Source organism: Cucurbita pepo, chromosome 7 (genome assembly GCF_057944985.1).
Source record: "Cucurbita pepo subsp. pepo isolate OVF chromosome 7, ASM5794498v1, whole genome shotgun sequence".
In the NCBI taxonomy this organism is placed as follows: domain Eukaryota; kingdom Viridiplantae; phylum Streptophyta; class Magnoliopsida; order Cucurbitales; family Cucurbitaceae; genus Cucurbita; species Cucurbita pepo.
In genome coordinates, this window is record NC_141804.1 from 139,354 (window position 1) to 151,806 (window position 12,453).

The window sequence follows — 12,453 nt, forward strand, 5'->3', positions numbered from 1 at the left end:
TTTCCTTTAGGCTTCTCCAAAAGGCCTCAAAGCAAAGCCATGAGAGCTTATGCTCAGAGTGGACAAATATCATATCATTGTGGAGAGTCGTGTTCGTCTAACAACATAAAAAATGTTAACAAATTAATCGATACTTAATATTTAACTATATATGTAATTTTATTGTTTATTACATATATTACCAAACACATTAGAAAAAGTATTTTAATGCATTTAAAAGTATAAAATGTTTATTTATATATTTAAATAGAAAACTTGATGGACATTTCAAAATACCAAATAATCCATTTTTAAATGAATTAAAAATCTTTTTAATACACATTAAAATAAGAAATTTGTTTATTTGGCTGAAATTTCTAATTTTGGTTGTATACCATGCATGAATTTTTAAATTAACAAATTCCCTTCCCGGACCCACACGTCTCTCCCCTGCTCCTACTATAAATAAACCCTAAACACAGCCACACCAAACACAACATACCATCTGGAACACTCCTTCAGGCGCATAAACGGATTGGCCATGTCCCTCCACTCTCAACTCATATAACAATCTCTTCCACCACTACCAAATGAAGTGCAACGCCACCGCTACTACCAACGCCACTACCACCACCACCACCACCACCACCGCCGCCGCCAACATTCTCAAGCGAACTCTCCGAGACCACAACTCCAGTGGCACAATGAGATACCGCGGAGTTCGGCGCAGGCCATGGGGCCGTTACGCCGCCGAGATTCGAGACCCTCAGTCCAAAGAAAGAAGATGGCTGGGGACGTTCGACACCGCTGAGGAAGCCGCACGTGCCTACGACTGCGCCGCACGCTCCATGCGTGGACTGAAGGCTCGCACGAATTTCGTTTACCCTTCTTCGCCGCCGCCGCCGCCTCACTCCCTCTCCGATTATCCAATCCCTCACTTCAATTTAGCTAAACAATCCCACCCCTCTCTGCCCCGTCACCTGGGTCTGAACTCCTCCAATTGGCCCATTTTTTGCACTCCTAATCGTGGGTCCGACTTTGTGTGGTCCGGTTCACACAAGATTAACACCGCTTCTCCCACTCTGGACATGCTTCTCCTTCGCGATTTCCTCAACTTCCCTTCTTCCAATTGTAGCCTGAACCCAGCTTCCATTAACAATACCACTCCAGTAATTTCCAAGTCTTTGGGTGACCCTCTTCACCAAAACTACTCCACCTCCGAGTTTGTCCCCAAGGAGGACTCCCCGGATTCGGGGTTGTTAGAGGAGATAATTCAAGGCTTCTTCCCCAAATCCCATTCCAATTCTTCCACTCCCACCACTAATTTCAACTCCGACTTGCCCTTTGATGCCTTCAAAAATGACAATAACGCCGCTAACAATCTGGAGCATTTGGATAACTTGGATTACCCGGATTCTATTCACCACATCCTGGACAACTTCAACGCGCCTCAGCTTGGGCTGCCTCATGGGCATCCTCAGAATTTGATTCTGGATGATATTTTCCACTGCCCGGAACTCTTAAATCTATCTGCACCAGAACTCGAAAACGCTTGACCTCATCGCAACATTAAACCTTATTATTATTATTATTATTTTTTTTTTTTTTTTTTTTTTTTCCCTTTCTTACCTAGCTTCGTCTCATTTCTGTAATGCTGCCTATAATTTGTTTTCATCAGTATAAAAATGAATAAACTAATTTCCTGCAATTACGTGTTCTTTTTTATCCAGAGAAATTCGTATAATATTTATATATATTCTCATTTGGCAGAAGAAAAGAAAAAAAAAGTTATTTTTTTGCATGGCATGCTGATGCGGCATGCGTGGGGAACATGGTATGTTTCAACATAATCATTATTACTACATTTAATTAAGTTGGGAGTAAATGAATCCTCATCGCGAAATTAGGAGTAATTGAACCTTAATATATGTGAAAAATAATAATGGGGGAGAGTTGTTGGTAGGAAGACGTTGCATTGATGGGGGGAAATAATAAAAGGGTTGGGAAGGAGAGTAAAACAAAAACTAATATGAAGCGTATGAAGTATAACGCTTCATTTAATACTAGATTTGGATGTGAACGTGCATCAATATTCTTGTTGCATTTATGCCTATAAAGCTTTCATTTAAAATTCCCCCTCTTTTGTAATAATGAAATGAAGCCATGTTATAGTCTCACAGCTGGGAAGCTTTAAGGTACCAAAACAAACAATAATCTCACATGTTTTAGAACCAACCAAGTCATTCAAATCAGAACTGAAAGGCTGCATATGGCTACACTAACTATCACTTCCTTACAATTCAGATCTCCCATCAACTACACTCCACAACCCTTACAGAATTCAATTCTATATGTAATAGTGTTACAAAATGAATTGTACAAATAAAAAATTGATCCAAGTAATGACTCAACAACTTGCCTCTCTCATATCAGTGAACTTAAATTTTGAGCTAGACTGACTACGTGTTGTATCGTACAACTCTAATGGCTATCGGCTTTGTTCTCTAATGGATTACTTGAGGTGAAGGGATGATCCCATCCTCAACATCACTCAAGTATGCATTCTCCGCAGTTACCCACCGACTCTGAAGCATTGTCCATTCTCTTCTACACCGTTCACTCACCTATCAAAATTCCCATAACATATCACTACATGCATACAATTGTAAACAACAGTGAAGATGATGAAGATGATGAAGATGATGATGATGATGATGATGATGATGATGATGATGATGATGATGATGATGATGATGATGATGATAAATTCACATACCCCTACCCATGCTGCCTTTCCATTTTTTGATTCTCCCTACCGGAAAAGTAAGATGAAGAGGTAGTTAGCAACTAAATCTTCTACTCTGCAAACTCAACTCTTAGCAACCAATTATTTTCCTTTACCTGGCTTCCAAGCGAAGGCAGCCCTTGGTGAACAATCCACTGGGCATCTATAACCCCAATTTTTTCATGTGCAGGCTGTTTGTAAAGAAATCAAGTTTAATGACGCTATTCGAAGCAGAGAAGAAGACGAGACGAAGTTAGGCTACTCACATCCACGCATCTTCTAAGGAGGAAATCAAGACCCCATCCATGGACTAGATCATTCTAAACCAAAAACCAAAATACATCAGTGGAAGAAGATGAGGAACACTATTGGGAGCATTTGAAAACAGGGCAGAAACCAGCTGAAACCTGTAACATATACCAAACACAACGCCACGCCTCACGGGAAAAAACTGGAGCCATGATCTCAACAAAACTGCATTGTAAATGTTGTATATAAGAAAAGAAACCTACAACTTCTGGAATCAGATCATTCAAAATAGTAGCATATTTCACCTAGAACAGGGAGGCAAATGAGGATCAATGCACCATCCTGGTCTTTCGTCAGTCTCTCTGAACCAAATTCAATATAATTAATATAATTATTCTGAACGGATGGAAAAAAGCTCAATCTCAAACTCCTATTACTCTTACTTGTGAACTTCGCTTCCATCTCTTCTCCTTGTCATTCGCCACGTTAAACCTTTACTTGGTTGCAGACCAGGCTGTGAAATTTCTAATCCATACTTCCTTACTAGCTTTATATATCTGAATTCAATCATTTAGTGTTAGCTAACGCACTCTTACGCATCAAAATATAATCAATCCAAAGTGTGCCGAACTCACTCTTCCGCATCGAAATGATCCAATCCAAGGTCTTCATCCCAAATAAAAATGTAGTCAAATGGTGCAACAATGTCAGGATGCAAAAATCGTTTGGCATACCACCTTGGCAGAATTTCAGAAGACTAAATTTAAAACACAATATACATCATCCAGAATATGAACTAAGTTCCCTAACAAAACCAGCATAAAAAAGACTTGGCAATCATTCCTTACCACTTGGCCTGTTTACGAGCACTAACATGAATGGCTCGCTTAGACCATTCAAATTCATCCCATTCTGATGTTCGTCCATCATAATGAAAAAGAAGGATAACAAATTGATCTGAAAACTGTTGAGAAGCATAATTAATCTCACAAATATATATACACACACACACACAAACACTCATATACAGACCTTTCTGACTGCTCTATCAATATTGTATCTTTGATTGTAACCCACGGTAAAAGCTACAAGGTACTGCGGCTTGGTGATCAGGTCCTGCAAATGTCATTTTGATCAGTCTTTTTAACTTTAAAATACTATGCTACGTAGTATCTTAAAACTGTTGGATGATGGAAGTCCCACATCGACTAATTTAGGGAATGATCATGGGTTTATAAGTGAGGAATACTAACTCCATTGGTATGAGGCCTTTTGGGGAAACCCAAAGCAAAGCCATGAGAGCTTATGCTCAAAGTGGACAATATCATACCATTGTGGAGAGTCGTGTTCGTCTAACATGGTATCAGAGCCATGCCCTAAACTTAGTCGTGCCAATAGATTGATAAATCCTCAAATCCTCAAATATCGAACAAAGAAGTCGAGCCTCGATTAAGGGGAGGCGCACTTTGTTCGAGGGGAGGTGTTGGATGATGGAAGTCCCACATCGACTAATTTAGGGAATGATCATGGGTTTATAAGTGAGGAATACTAACTCCATTGGTATGAGGCCTTTTGGGGAAACCCAAAGCAAAGCCATGAGAGCTTATGCTCAAAGTGGACAATATCATACCATTGTGGAGAGTCGTGTTCGTCTAACAAAAACAACCCCATTACGTGATCCGAATTCCTAATGATAGCAAAGGTATAGGACATTAGCATTAAACAGCTATTATTAGCAAATTTAAGGTCATCTAAACTTCATCTTCATAATTCGGTAGTATACACACCTCACTAGGATTGCCCCACAGCCTACGTGCATACAAATCTGATTCAGAAGAGACGATTTTTGGAGGTAAACTTTCTGCACCTCGGGGATTTGATGGGGCCCAAATCTGCAAACAAAATTGAAATGATATGCATTTGAATAATTTCACTCAACACACCACATGTTAGTCTCATCGGTGTCCATATATTCGTTAAAATTCTTTCAGAAAAGGACAATACTAGATTTACAAAATACATCATGTAATATTTTATTCAAAAGGCATGTCAAGTGATGGAGATTTTGTTAAAGAGTTGCGGAATGACCTTTGATGTTCCATTCAATATCCGTGTTTGGTTTGAGTTGCTATGACTATTCTTCACAAGGGGCCGACCATCAAGAAATAACTCCCTGGAGCGGTCAGAGCTTCTTGATCTTCCATTAAGATATGCGAGACCAACAGTCGGAAAAATATTGGAGGGAAGATTTAGCTGCCAAATTAACAACACATATAATTGCATCCACCAAAAAGAAAGAAAGAAAGAAAGAAAGAAAGAAAGAAAGAAACAGGGCACTGCTAGAACGTAGGCAGAAGGGGTGAAAAACAGTAGTAAAAGCATTTATTCCTAAAGAGGGGGAAGGCAAGTGGTGATACTTTAGTTAATGAAAGCACGGGAAATGACAATCCAATGGAGCAGCCAACTACTACACCCACAAATGCCGCAACAATAAGCTTCACGGTCATGGCGTCGTTGGGTACTCTACTGACGGGACTACAACCAAAAAGGGGCAAATTCCATTAATAAGCTTCATACTCGATAAAACAATCTCTAACAAGAAAAGATAGAATTATAGACCTTCGCAACGGATTGCCCATATTAACATCCAAACCTCAATCCTGGATTTAGAGTATAGCAGGCCCAAATTCACATCAGACTCTATCTGCAAAACTGACGAACAACTTCAATCGGTATCCAATTGTTGAAACCGCCATTTGGTTCCAACCAGAAAAGTCAACCCCCAAAACGAAGGAAATACAGAAATAATGAGTAAATAATGTTGCTAAACAATTGGAAGTTCAAAACTAAAGATTCCCACTGGTTCAGCTAAGCGAAGACTTCAAAATTTAGGGAAAAGTAGAAAACGAAGCATAGAGAGAGAGAGACAATGAAGGAGCTGAAAGGGAAAAGAGAAGAAAAAGAAGAGATGAAAGAGAGAAGTAAGTGAGAGACTAACCGAGGGTAAGAAACCCAGACGAAGGGAGCAAGAAGAAACCCAGACGAAGGGAGCAAGATCTGGAAGAACAAAGAAGTGGATGACGTTCAAATCTTGAAGGCTCACAGATCCTGTTGGCTTCTCAGCCTCAACCACGGCCTTTCTTCGAAACCCCAATGTGTAGAGTCAACCAGGTCTCCGCACCGTAACTGCTTAACTGGATTTGTTCATTTTTCATAAATTTATGATTAATTGACTTCTTAAATTACACCTCCTAATTAATTACAAACTTTTAAATTATTTTTTTTAACTTTCTTAAAAAGTTAGTAATAAATTTAGTCCATCATATCATTTTTAACTGTCACGAGAATAGGCCAAAAAAAAAGTAAAATTGGTAGTAATTTTTTTAAAAAAGCATATAATTAAAATCTAATTCACATGAATTTTTTTTTTTTTTTTTTCAAGAAAAAGTATTTACTTTTAATATTCGTCCCAACGGGCAACGCGTGAATGAAGTGTGTGTGTGTGTGTTACAGTATTTAATCTGTTGGCCTCACATTCTTCTTCATAGCCGTTGGAGTAATCCTCTTTCGAAAACAGTCGGGCAAGAAGATGAGGGACCAAACCTCTGGCTTGCGGTTTAACGACTCCTCTTGTTGCTTGAAGCGGAAAAGACCTCCCAAGATTGAGATCCCTAACGTCTTACGAGAGATTCAAGCCGGAAAACTTGAAGCCACCACTCCCCGAACCGATTCCCTCTCCTCCGCTGGTAATCGCCAACTTCAAATACTCTGTTCACACCTAAGCTTTTTCGTTTTTTTTCTTCTTTTTCGTTGTGTGGAGAATTAGAATATTCCCGTCTGAGTTATGAGCTAAACTGTTGTTTGCAGACTTTGCGGATCATGTGGGGGTTTTCTCCGTCAAGGGCAAGAAGAGGTTCATGGAAGACACTCACAGGATCATTTCTTGCATGAAAGGCCACTTCAATGATGTAATGGACCTTTCATTTCTCTTAAAATTCTAACACCTTAATTTACTTCTGTCATGAATCGTCTTTTATTTTTGTAGGCCTTTTTTGGCGTTTATGATGGCCATGGAGGCAGGAAGGCAGCCAAATTTGTTGCACAAAATTTGCACAAGAACATACTTCAAGTGGTGGCCAATTGCACGGAATCTGCACAGAAGGAGGAAGCAATTAAAGCTGCTTTCTTGAAAACGGACGGGGACTTCTTGAATCTGGTAATTTGCAAATGGAGCTACATTTTCTCCTCACGTTGCAATTTCTTGTCTATCTAGAACTACTGTCTTATATAAAAAAAATTCCTTAATTTTCTAGGGTTTAGGCAGTGGTGTCTGCTGTGTCACAGCTCTGATACAAGGAGAAGAACTTGTTGTTTCCAATTTGGGAGATTGTAGGGCTGTTCTTTCTAGAGGAGGAGTAGCTGAAGCAGTCACAAAAGACCATAGAGTTGAACAGGAGGATGAAAGGAAACGAATAGAGAACAAGGTACATATAATATAGTGTATAAAAGGTTACATAATGAACTTGATTATCGTGGGTACATATGATGGTGATGGTAGAGAACTCTAAATTGGGATGTAGGGTGGATACGTTGAGATTCACAGGGGGGCATGGAGAGTTCATGGAGTTCTTTCTGTTTCTAGAAGCATTGGAGATGCTCATTTGAAGGACTGGGTACTGGCAGAGCCTGATTCAAAGGTCCTACTTCTTAGTGAAGACATGGAATTTCTTGTTCTAGCCACTGATGGATTATGGGAAAAGGTATGGATGAGTTTCCTTCATTTTCTGAAAATAAATATTGCGTTCTTACAGAAGATTGGAAAATACATTAATTTCGAATAAAATTTTGAAATTTTTGATTGTTATGAATGAAGTTCTTCTTAAAAGATGATTCATTAAATGAAGTACGAAATCTTTTCCAGTGCTGAGTTTAAGAGAGAATCAATTTGAAAAAAACCAAACAAGTTGAAATCAGCTCTTCAAAAGATGATTTGAAAGAATCCTATATAAAAGAAAACCAAAGAAGTTGAATTATCTCTTCAATAGTTCATATACGATATGTTGCAGTCAAATCATCTTTCGGAAACACCTGTATTAGGAAATAAGTTTGCAAACTGTATTATTTGCAAAATCACTTTTTAATAGAAACTATTAAAGCAATGTATCATGTGAGAGTACTCTGTGGACCATATGTCAAAGTAGTCAAGTAGGTTGAGTTATTAGCGAAGCATAGCATAATGAACTCCTGACCTGAGATGATAATGAGATACTAAATTAGGAGAGCAGCTGATTGACCTTCACAAGTTAACTTACCAGCAGTAAAACCTGCGTACTTGGGACATTCACAGGGAATAAACTTGAACATAAAGATGAAATAGATGCGAGTCTTAAGTAATCTGTCAAGTTGAATCACTTCATTTCTACATGGGGAGTTGTTCAGTAATGGGTTAACCTGCTCAAAAAGGAAACTGATTTTTGAATATCAAATCAATCAGAGGACAGATGATTTTTGTTGCTTTGGTAATTGACATAAACTTTGAAGTTGACATAATTTTCATAGGTTGGGAACCAAGAGACTGTTGATGTTGTGACAGATGGCTTGTGTTGTTTTGGCAATTGATATTAACTTTGAAGTGGTCAAAATTTTCATAGGTTGGGAACCAAGAGACCGTTGATGTCGTGACACGACTGAGGTTGATGGATAAAAGTTTTGGGCTACCAAAATGTTCCTTGAGAAGCACTAGCCATGCCCATTGCTCTGTTAACCTAAGTCCATCAAAACTGCGGAGAGTTTCTTTGGTCACGCAACCGAAAGGAGGGGGGATGGACCAATCTCCAATCTGTGACAAGGCAATGGATAGCTCTGAAGAAGCTGAATATGACTATTCTTGTGAAATTGAAAGTCCTAGAACAAAATCAAGGAGAATATCATTGGTCAGACATAAAAAGATGAAGACAGAATCTTCACCTAAGGAGAATAATGATAGCTATAGGAAGAGACCCACTTCCAGTAGACTTGTGGCTGCTTGTAAGGAACTTGTAGATCTAGCTCTAAGTAGAGGTAGCCTGGATGACATTACCGTAATAATTGTCGACTTAAGCCACTTTAGGTGCGAGAGTCGGTCTGAGAATGTTCGTAAGTTTGTTTGATCTGGCGTTAGCAAAGGATAATAGATAACCCATTGCATTGATAGCCAGAAAAACTTGTACGAAAAGCAGATCTGTGTATTTCATTTCAGTTATCCAAGTATGGAACCGGGTAGATTCTGATTTTTTCTACTATCAAGTAAATGTCCCCCCTTGTTTTGTTCTACGCCCTCTTAGGTTCTCAAGACCCTTTTGTTTATATATATATTTTCAATCTTGAGCCATTTTGAAAATTGTTGGATGATGATGGTGCCAACATAATAATTTGAACTCGGTTATTGTCACACACAATGATTCTCAAGGCATTCGGATATAGGGAAGTTGAAGCTGCTGGTATTTTTTTCGGTTTGTCTGTGTATGCTTCATGTTCAGCTTCAGACAAGTGGGGTTATGCTTCATTGTTTTATACCTTCAAAGTAATCCTAGTTGTTGTTACTCATAAAGTGAATACTGACGCTGGACCATTTCCTTTGCCACCTAAACTACAGTGATCTTTATATATCTCCACATTATGTATATTTCAGATTCCTTGCCAAGTCACTTTTCCCAACAGTTCCACTGCAAAGTGGAGGAGAAACACAGGTGAAAAATACAAATCTCGAACACATTAAATTATTAGATAAACACTGCCCACATAGTAAACCTAAATGATTTTCAAATTTTAATGAAGTTCCTTTCTTTTTTACCTCACTCACTCACTCACATGCTTGAGGGATTTTCTGTTGCCCTCCCTTTTTTGAGGGATTTTCACATTGGATGAAATGGGATTTGTCTTGTTTTTACCGTGCATGACAAAAGTTCTGATTTATGGAGATGGGAGGCGTTAATGACCATTATTGAGGCGAAATCAGTTGTACAGCAGAACAAATAGTTTTATTTCTGTAGTCTTTCTTTTCCTTTCCACATGGAAATGCTCAACACAGCTTTCAGAAGGTATTTTTCCATTATAAAATGCGTCCAGTTCCTTCTTCCTCGTCCCTACCTTTCCACATTCTGAGCTGCCAGTTCAGATAATGAGTTCTTTCCGCTTGCTAATCACAAACTGCCAAGAACTTCCTTGTCAGCATATTCATGAAGTAGATCTCTGAGATGGTGGCAATGAATATGTTAGTTCTGATCCTCTCTCTCCCTCTGCCTTCGTCTTTCTGCTTTCTGCTTTCTACTGTGATCATCTTTTGCTAGTTTAGACAAACTCCATTTTCAACTTCCAAGCACAATCAGCTTTCTTGGATTCGTACCAAGCCATGCATGACTCCATCGGAATTCCTGCTTGCTTCTCATTTGGGGAGAGGCCAAGTAATGATCCAACTTCAGTAATCAGGTCAGGTCAGAGTGTGTTTATGTCAGTATATCAAACAAAGATCGTTGGTCAGTGTCGTCTCATCACAGTCACTTGGTGTAAGAATCTGTTACTTCATGGTCTTTCCATCTGTGTTCAAGGACCAGAAGGAAACCAGCAATATCAGTGTAAGGTTGAGATGAAGCCATGGTACTTCTGGAGAAAACAAGGTTCTAAGCACTTTGAAGTCGATGGTCGAGCTGTGGATGTATTCTGGGACCTCAAGAGTGCAAAATTCAATGGAGAGACAGAGCCACAGTCGGATTACTACGTGGCCGTTGTGTGTGAAGAAGAAGTTGTTTTACTTATTGGGGATCTCAAGAAAGATGCCTTCAGAAAGACAGGTTGTCGGCCAGCTTTGATTGAACCCACTCTAGTTTCAAAGAAGGAACATGTATTTGGGAAGAAAATGTTCTCCACCAGAATCCAGTTCCATGAGAAAGGCAAGTTCCACACCATCTCAATTGAGTTCATCAACATCAATAATCCCAGTTTTTCTGATTCATTCGATCCAGAACTGGAGATGAGGATCGACGGGCAACCAGCAATCAAAATTAAGCACCTTCACTGGAAGTTCAGAGGCAATGAATCTGTATTAATCAGCAGAACAAGACTAGAAGTTTACTGGGATGTCCATGATTGGCTGTTTGGTTCAGGTTCCAGGTACGGGCTATTCATATTCAGGCCAATGTCATCATGGTCTGAATCTCCATCGTCATCACTTGCATCAACGACATCGCTACCTGCTCCATCCTCTTCTTTAACACCAACAGGAATGTCCATTAGAGAAGTGATTTCTACTTCTGGGGAGGATGAAAATTCAGCGGCAGGAGTGTCATCCAAATTCTGCTTATTTCTGTATGCTTGGAAGATGGAATGAAGAATGGTTAATGGAAATGGAAAGATTTGGTGAAAACAAAAACTGGGTTCTGCAACTTCTTACAGATTGAGATTGAGGGTTGATGAATTAGATTTAGTTCCCAATTCCCCAGAAAGAATACAAGAGAGAGAGAAAAAAAACAATATTTTAGCAGACTGATGAGCTTAAAATGGACCCATGTGGAGAGAGAAAGAAGAGGGATTGAATTATAAAAGGACAGGATTAGACATGCCAGATAGGAAATCATCTTCATGCCCAATCATCATACCTATCTTCACTCCATCATAATCTCACAGTGAGGGGTTTGTTCTCTCTCTCTCTGTTTATTTTGTGTTTGCTGTAAGTATAACTATAAGCTTGAATTGAATTGCAATGTCTACGTCTACCATATGAATATATATATATATATATATATCTCACCAAATTTCATACCATCTTCACACCTTTACTTTTCTCCTTTACTATTGTTCTTTTATTTATTTTATGAAGCATGTAATGACAAAACACAAAAGAAAAGGTTGTGGGAAGAAAGATTTAGAGATGGACAATTCTCTGTAATGAGTGCTTAGTTAAATGCCTGGCTGGATGACTCTCACTTCTTTATGAAAAGCTTCTTTAGCTTAGCTAATGGCTTTCGTTGAGAACTCTTCTTTTTTTTGTTCAACTGTCTAATTTTTGTTGCATCTAATGTCTTGTTAAGACTTGGTTCTTAGTACAATAAATAAGAATCTCTTCAGGTAATTTGACTCCCCACTTTCTGTTCAACAATCATCCATATAACTAAATCTCTTAGATTCACCTATCAGTGAAGCTTACTGGTTGGTTGGACTGCTTGGTGGCATGGTCATGCCACCAAACTAGCCTCTAAATTTTTCCATTATGTTCTTATGGTTGTGCTTCATCTACCAAAATAAATAATTTGACACAAAAATTCATACAAAAACAGGAAAAGGAACTGGGGCATGGGTAGTTGACTCATCTTTTTTATTGCATTCTATCATTCGCCTAGAAAAATATGCTTTGTTATCTCAATTCTAAAATGACTTTTGATTTGATTAGGCAACACTTTCTTCCT

At 38.8% G+C, this 12,453-nt stretch overlaps 3 protein-coding genes across 4 annotated transcripts; 2 read left to right on the top strand and 1 right to left on the bottom strand.

Moving 5' to 3' along the window:
• Positions 1 to 489: 489 nt before the first annotated feature.
• On the top strand, positions 490 to 1,600 carry LOC111798719 (ethylene-responsive transcription factor ESR1-like). The gene has a single exon (XM_023682034.2). It carries the CDS (start codon positions 570 to 572, stop codon positions 1,533 to 1,535), a length of 966 nt encoding a protein of 321 aa, XP_023537802.2. The 5' UTR covers positions 490 to 569; the 3' UTR covers positions 1,536 to 1,600.
• A 575-nt stretch (positions 1,601 to 2,175) lies between these two features.
• On the bottom strand, positions 2,176 to 6,183 carry LOC111799211 (uncharacterized). 2 transcript variants are annotated; one of them, XM_023682659.2, is made up of 15 exons: positions 6,012 to 6,183; positions 5,633 to 5,717; positions 5,431 to 5,548; positions 5,102 to 5,266; positions 4,801 to 4,905; positions 4,046 to 4,129; positions 3,862 to 3,977; positions 3,649 to 3,750; positions 3,457 to 3,570; positions 3,319 to 3,375; positions 3,172 to 3,238; positions 3,031 to 3,084; positions 2,881 to 2,955; positions 2,756 to 2,791; positions 2,176 to 2,603 (listed from the first exon to the last, which is right to left on the bottom strand). In XM_023682659.2, exons 2-15 carry the CDS (start codon positions 5,650 to 5,652, stop codon positions 2,484 to 2,486), a joined length of 1,233 nt encoding a protein of 410 aa, XP_023538427.2. In that variant the 5' UTR covers positions 5,653 to 5,717; positions 6,012 to 6,183; the 3' UTR covers positions 2,176 to 2,483. The 2 variants fall into 2 exon arrangements, with proteins under 2 accessions (XP_023538427.2, XP_023538428.2); XM_023682660.2 differs by having other exon boundaries at positions 5,633 to 5,725.
• A 378-nt stretch (positions 6,184 to 6,561) lies between these two features.
• LOC111799255 (uncharacterized) lies at positions 6,562 to 11,521 on the top strand. Its single transcript, XM_023682728.2, has 7 exons — positions 6,562 to 6,759; positions 6,881 to 6,981; positions 7,059 to 7,229; positions 7,327 to 7,497; positions 7,594 to 7,773; positions 8,665 to 9,130; positions 10,402 to 11,521. Exons 1-7 carry the CDS (start codon positions 6,603 to 6,605, stop codon positions 11,376 to 11,378), a joined length of 2,223 nt encoding a protein of 740 aa, XP_023538496.2. The 5' UTR covers positions 6,562 to 6,602; the 3' UTR covers positions 11,379 to 11,521.
• Positions 11,522 to 12,453: the final 932 nt, after the last annotated feature.

Coding starts and splice junctions, on each gene's coding strand:
- LOC111799211 (XM_023682659.2), bottom strand. CDS start 5,652: ATGGGCAATCCGTTGCGAAG. Junction 3,978..4,045: donor TTGATAGAGCAGTCAGAAAG/GTCTGTATATGA, acceptor GCTTCTCAACAG/TTTTCAGATCAATTTGTTAT. Junction 3,751..3,861: donor GCTCGTAAACAGGCCAAGTG/GTAAGGAATGAT, acceptor AATTCTGCCAAG/GTGGTATGCCAAACGATTTT.
- LOC111798719 (XM_023682034.2), top strand. CDS start 570: ATGAAGTGCAACGCCACCGCTACTACCAACGCCACTACCACCACCACC.
- LOC111799255 (XM_023682728.2), top strand. CDS start 6,603: ATGAGGGACCAAACCTCTGGCTTGCGGTTTAACGACTCCTCTTGTTGC. Junction 7,774..8,664: donor CTGATGGATTATGGGAAAAG/GTATGGATGAGT, acceptor AAATTTTCATAG/GTTGGGAACCAAGAGACCGT. Junction 9,131..10,401: donor AAGCCACTTTAGGTGCGAGA/GTCGGTCTGAGA, acceptor ATTCGTACCAAG/CCATGCATGACTCCATCGGA.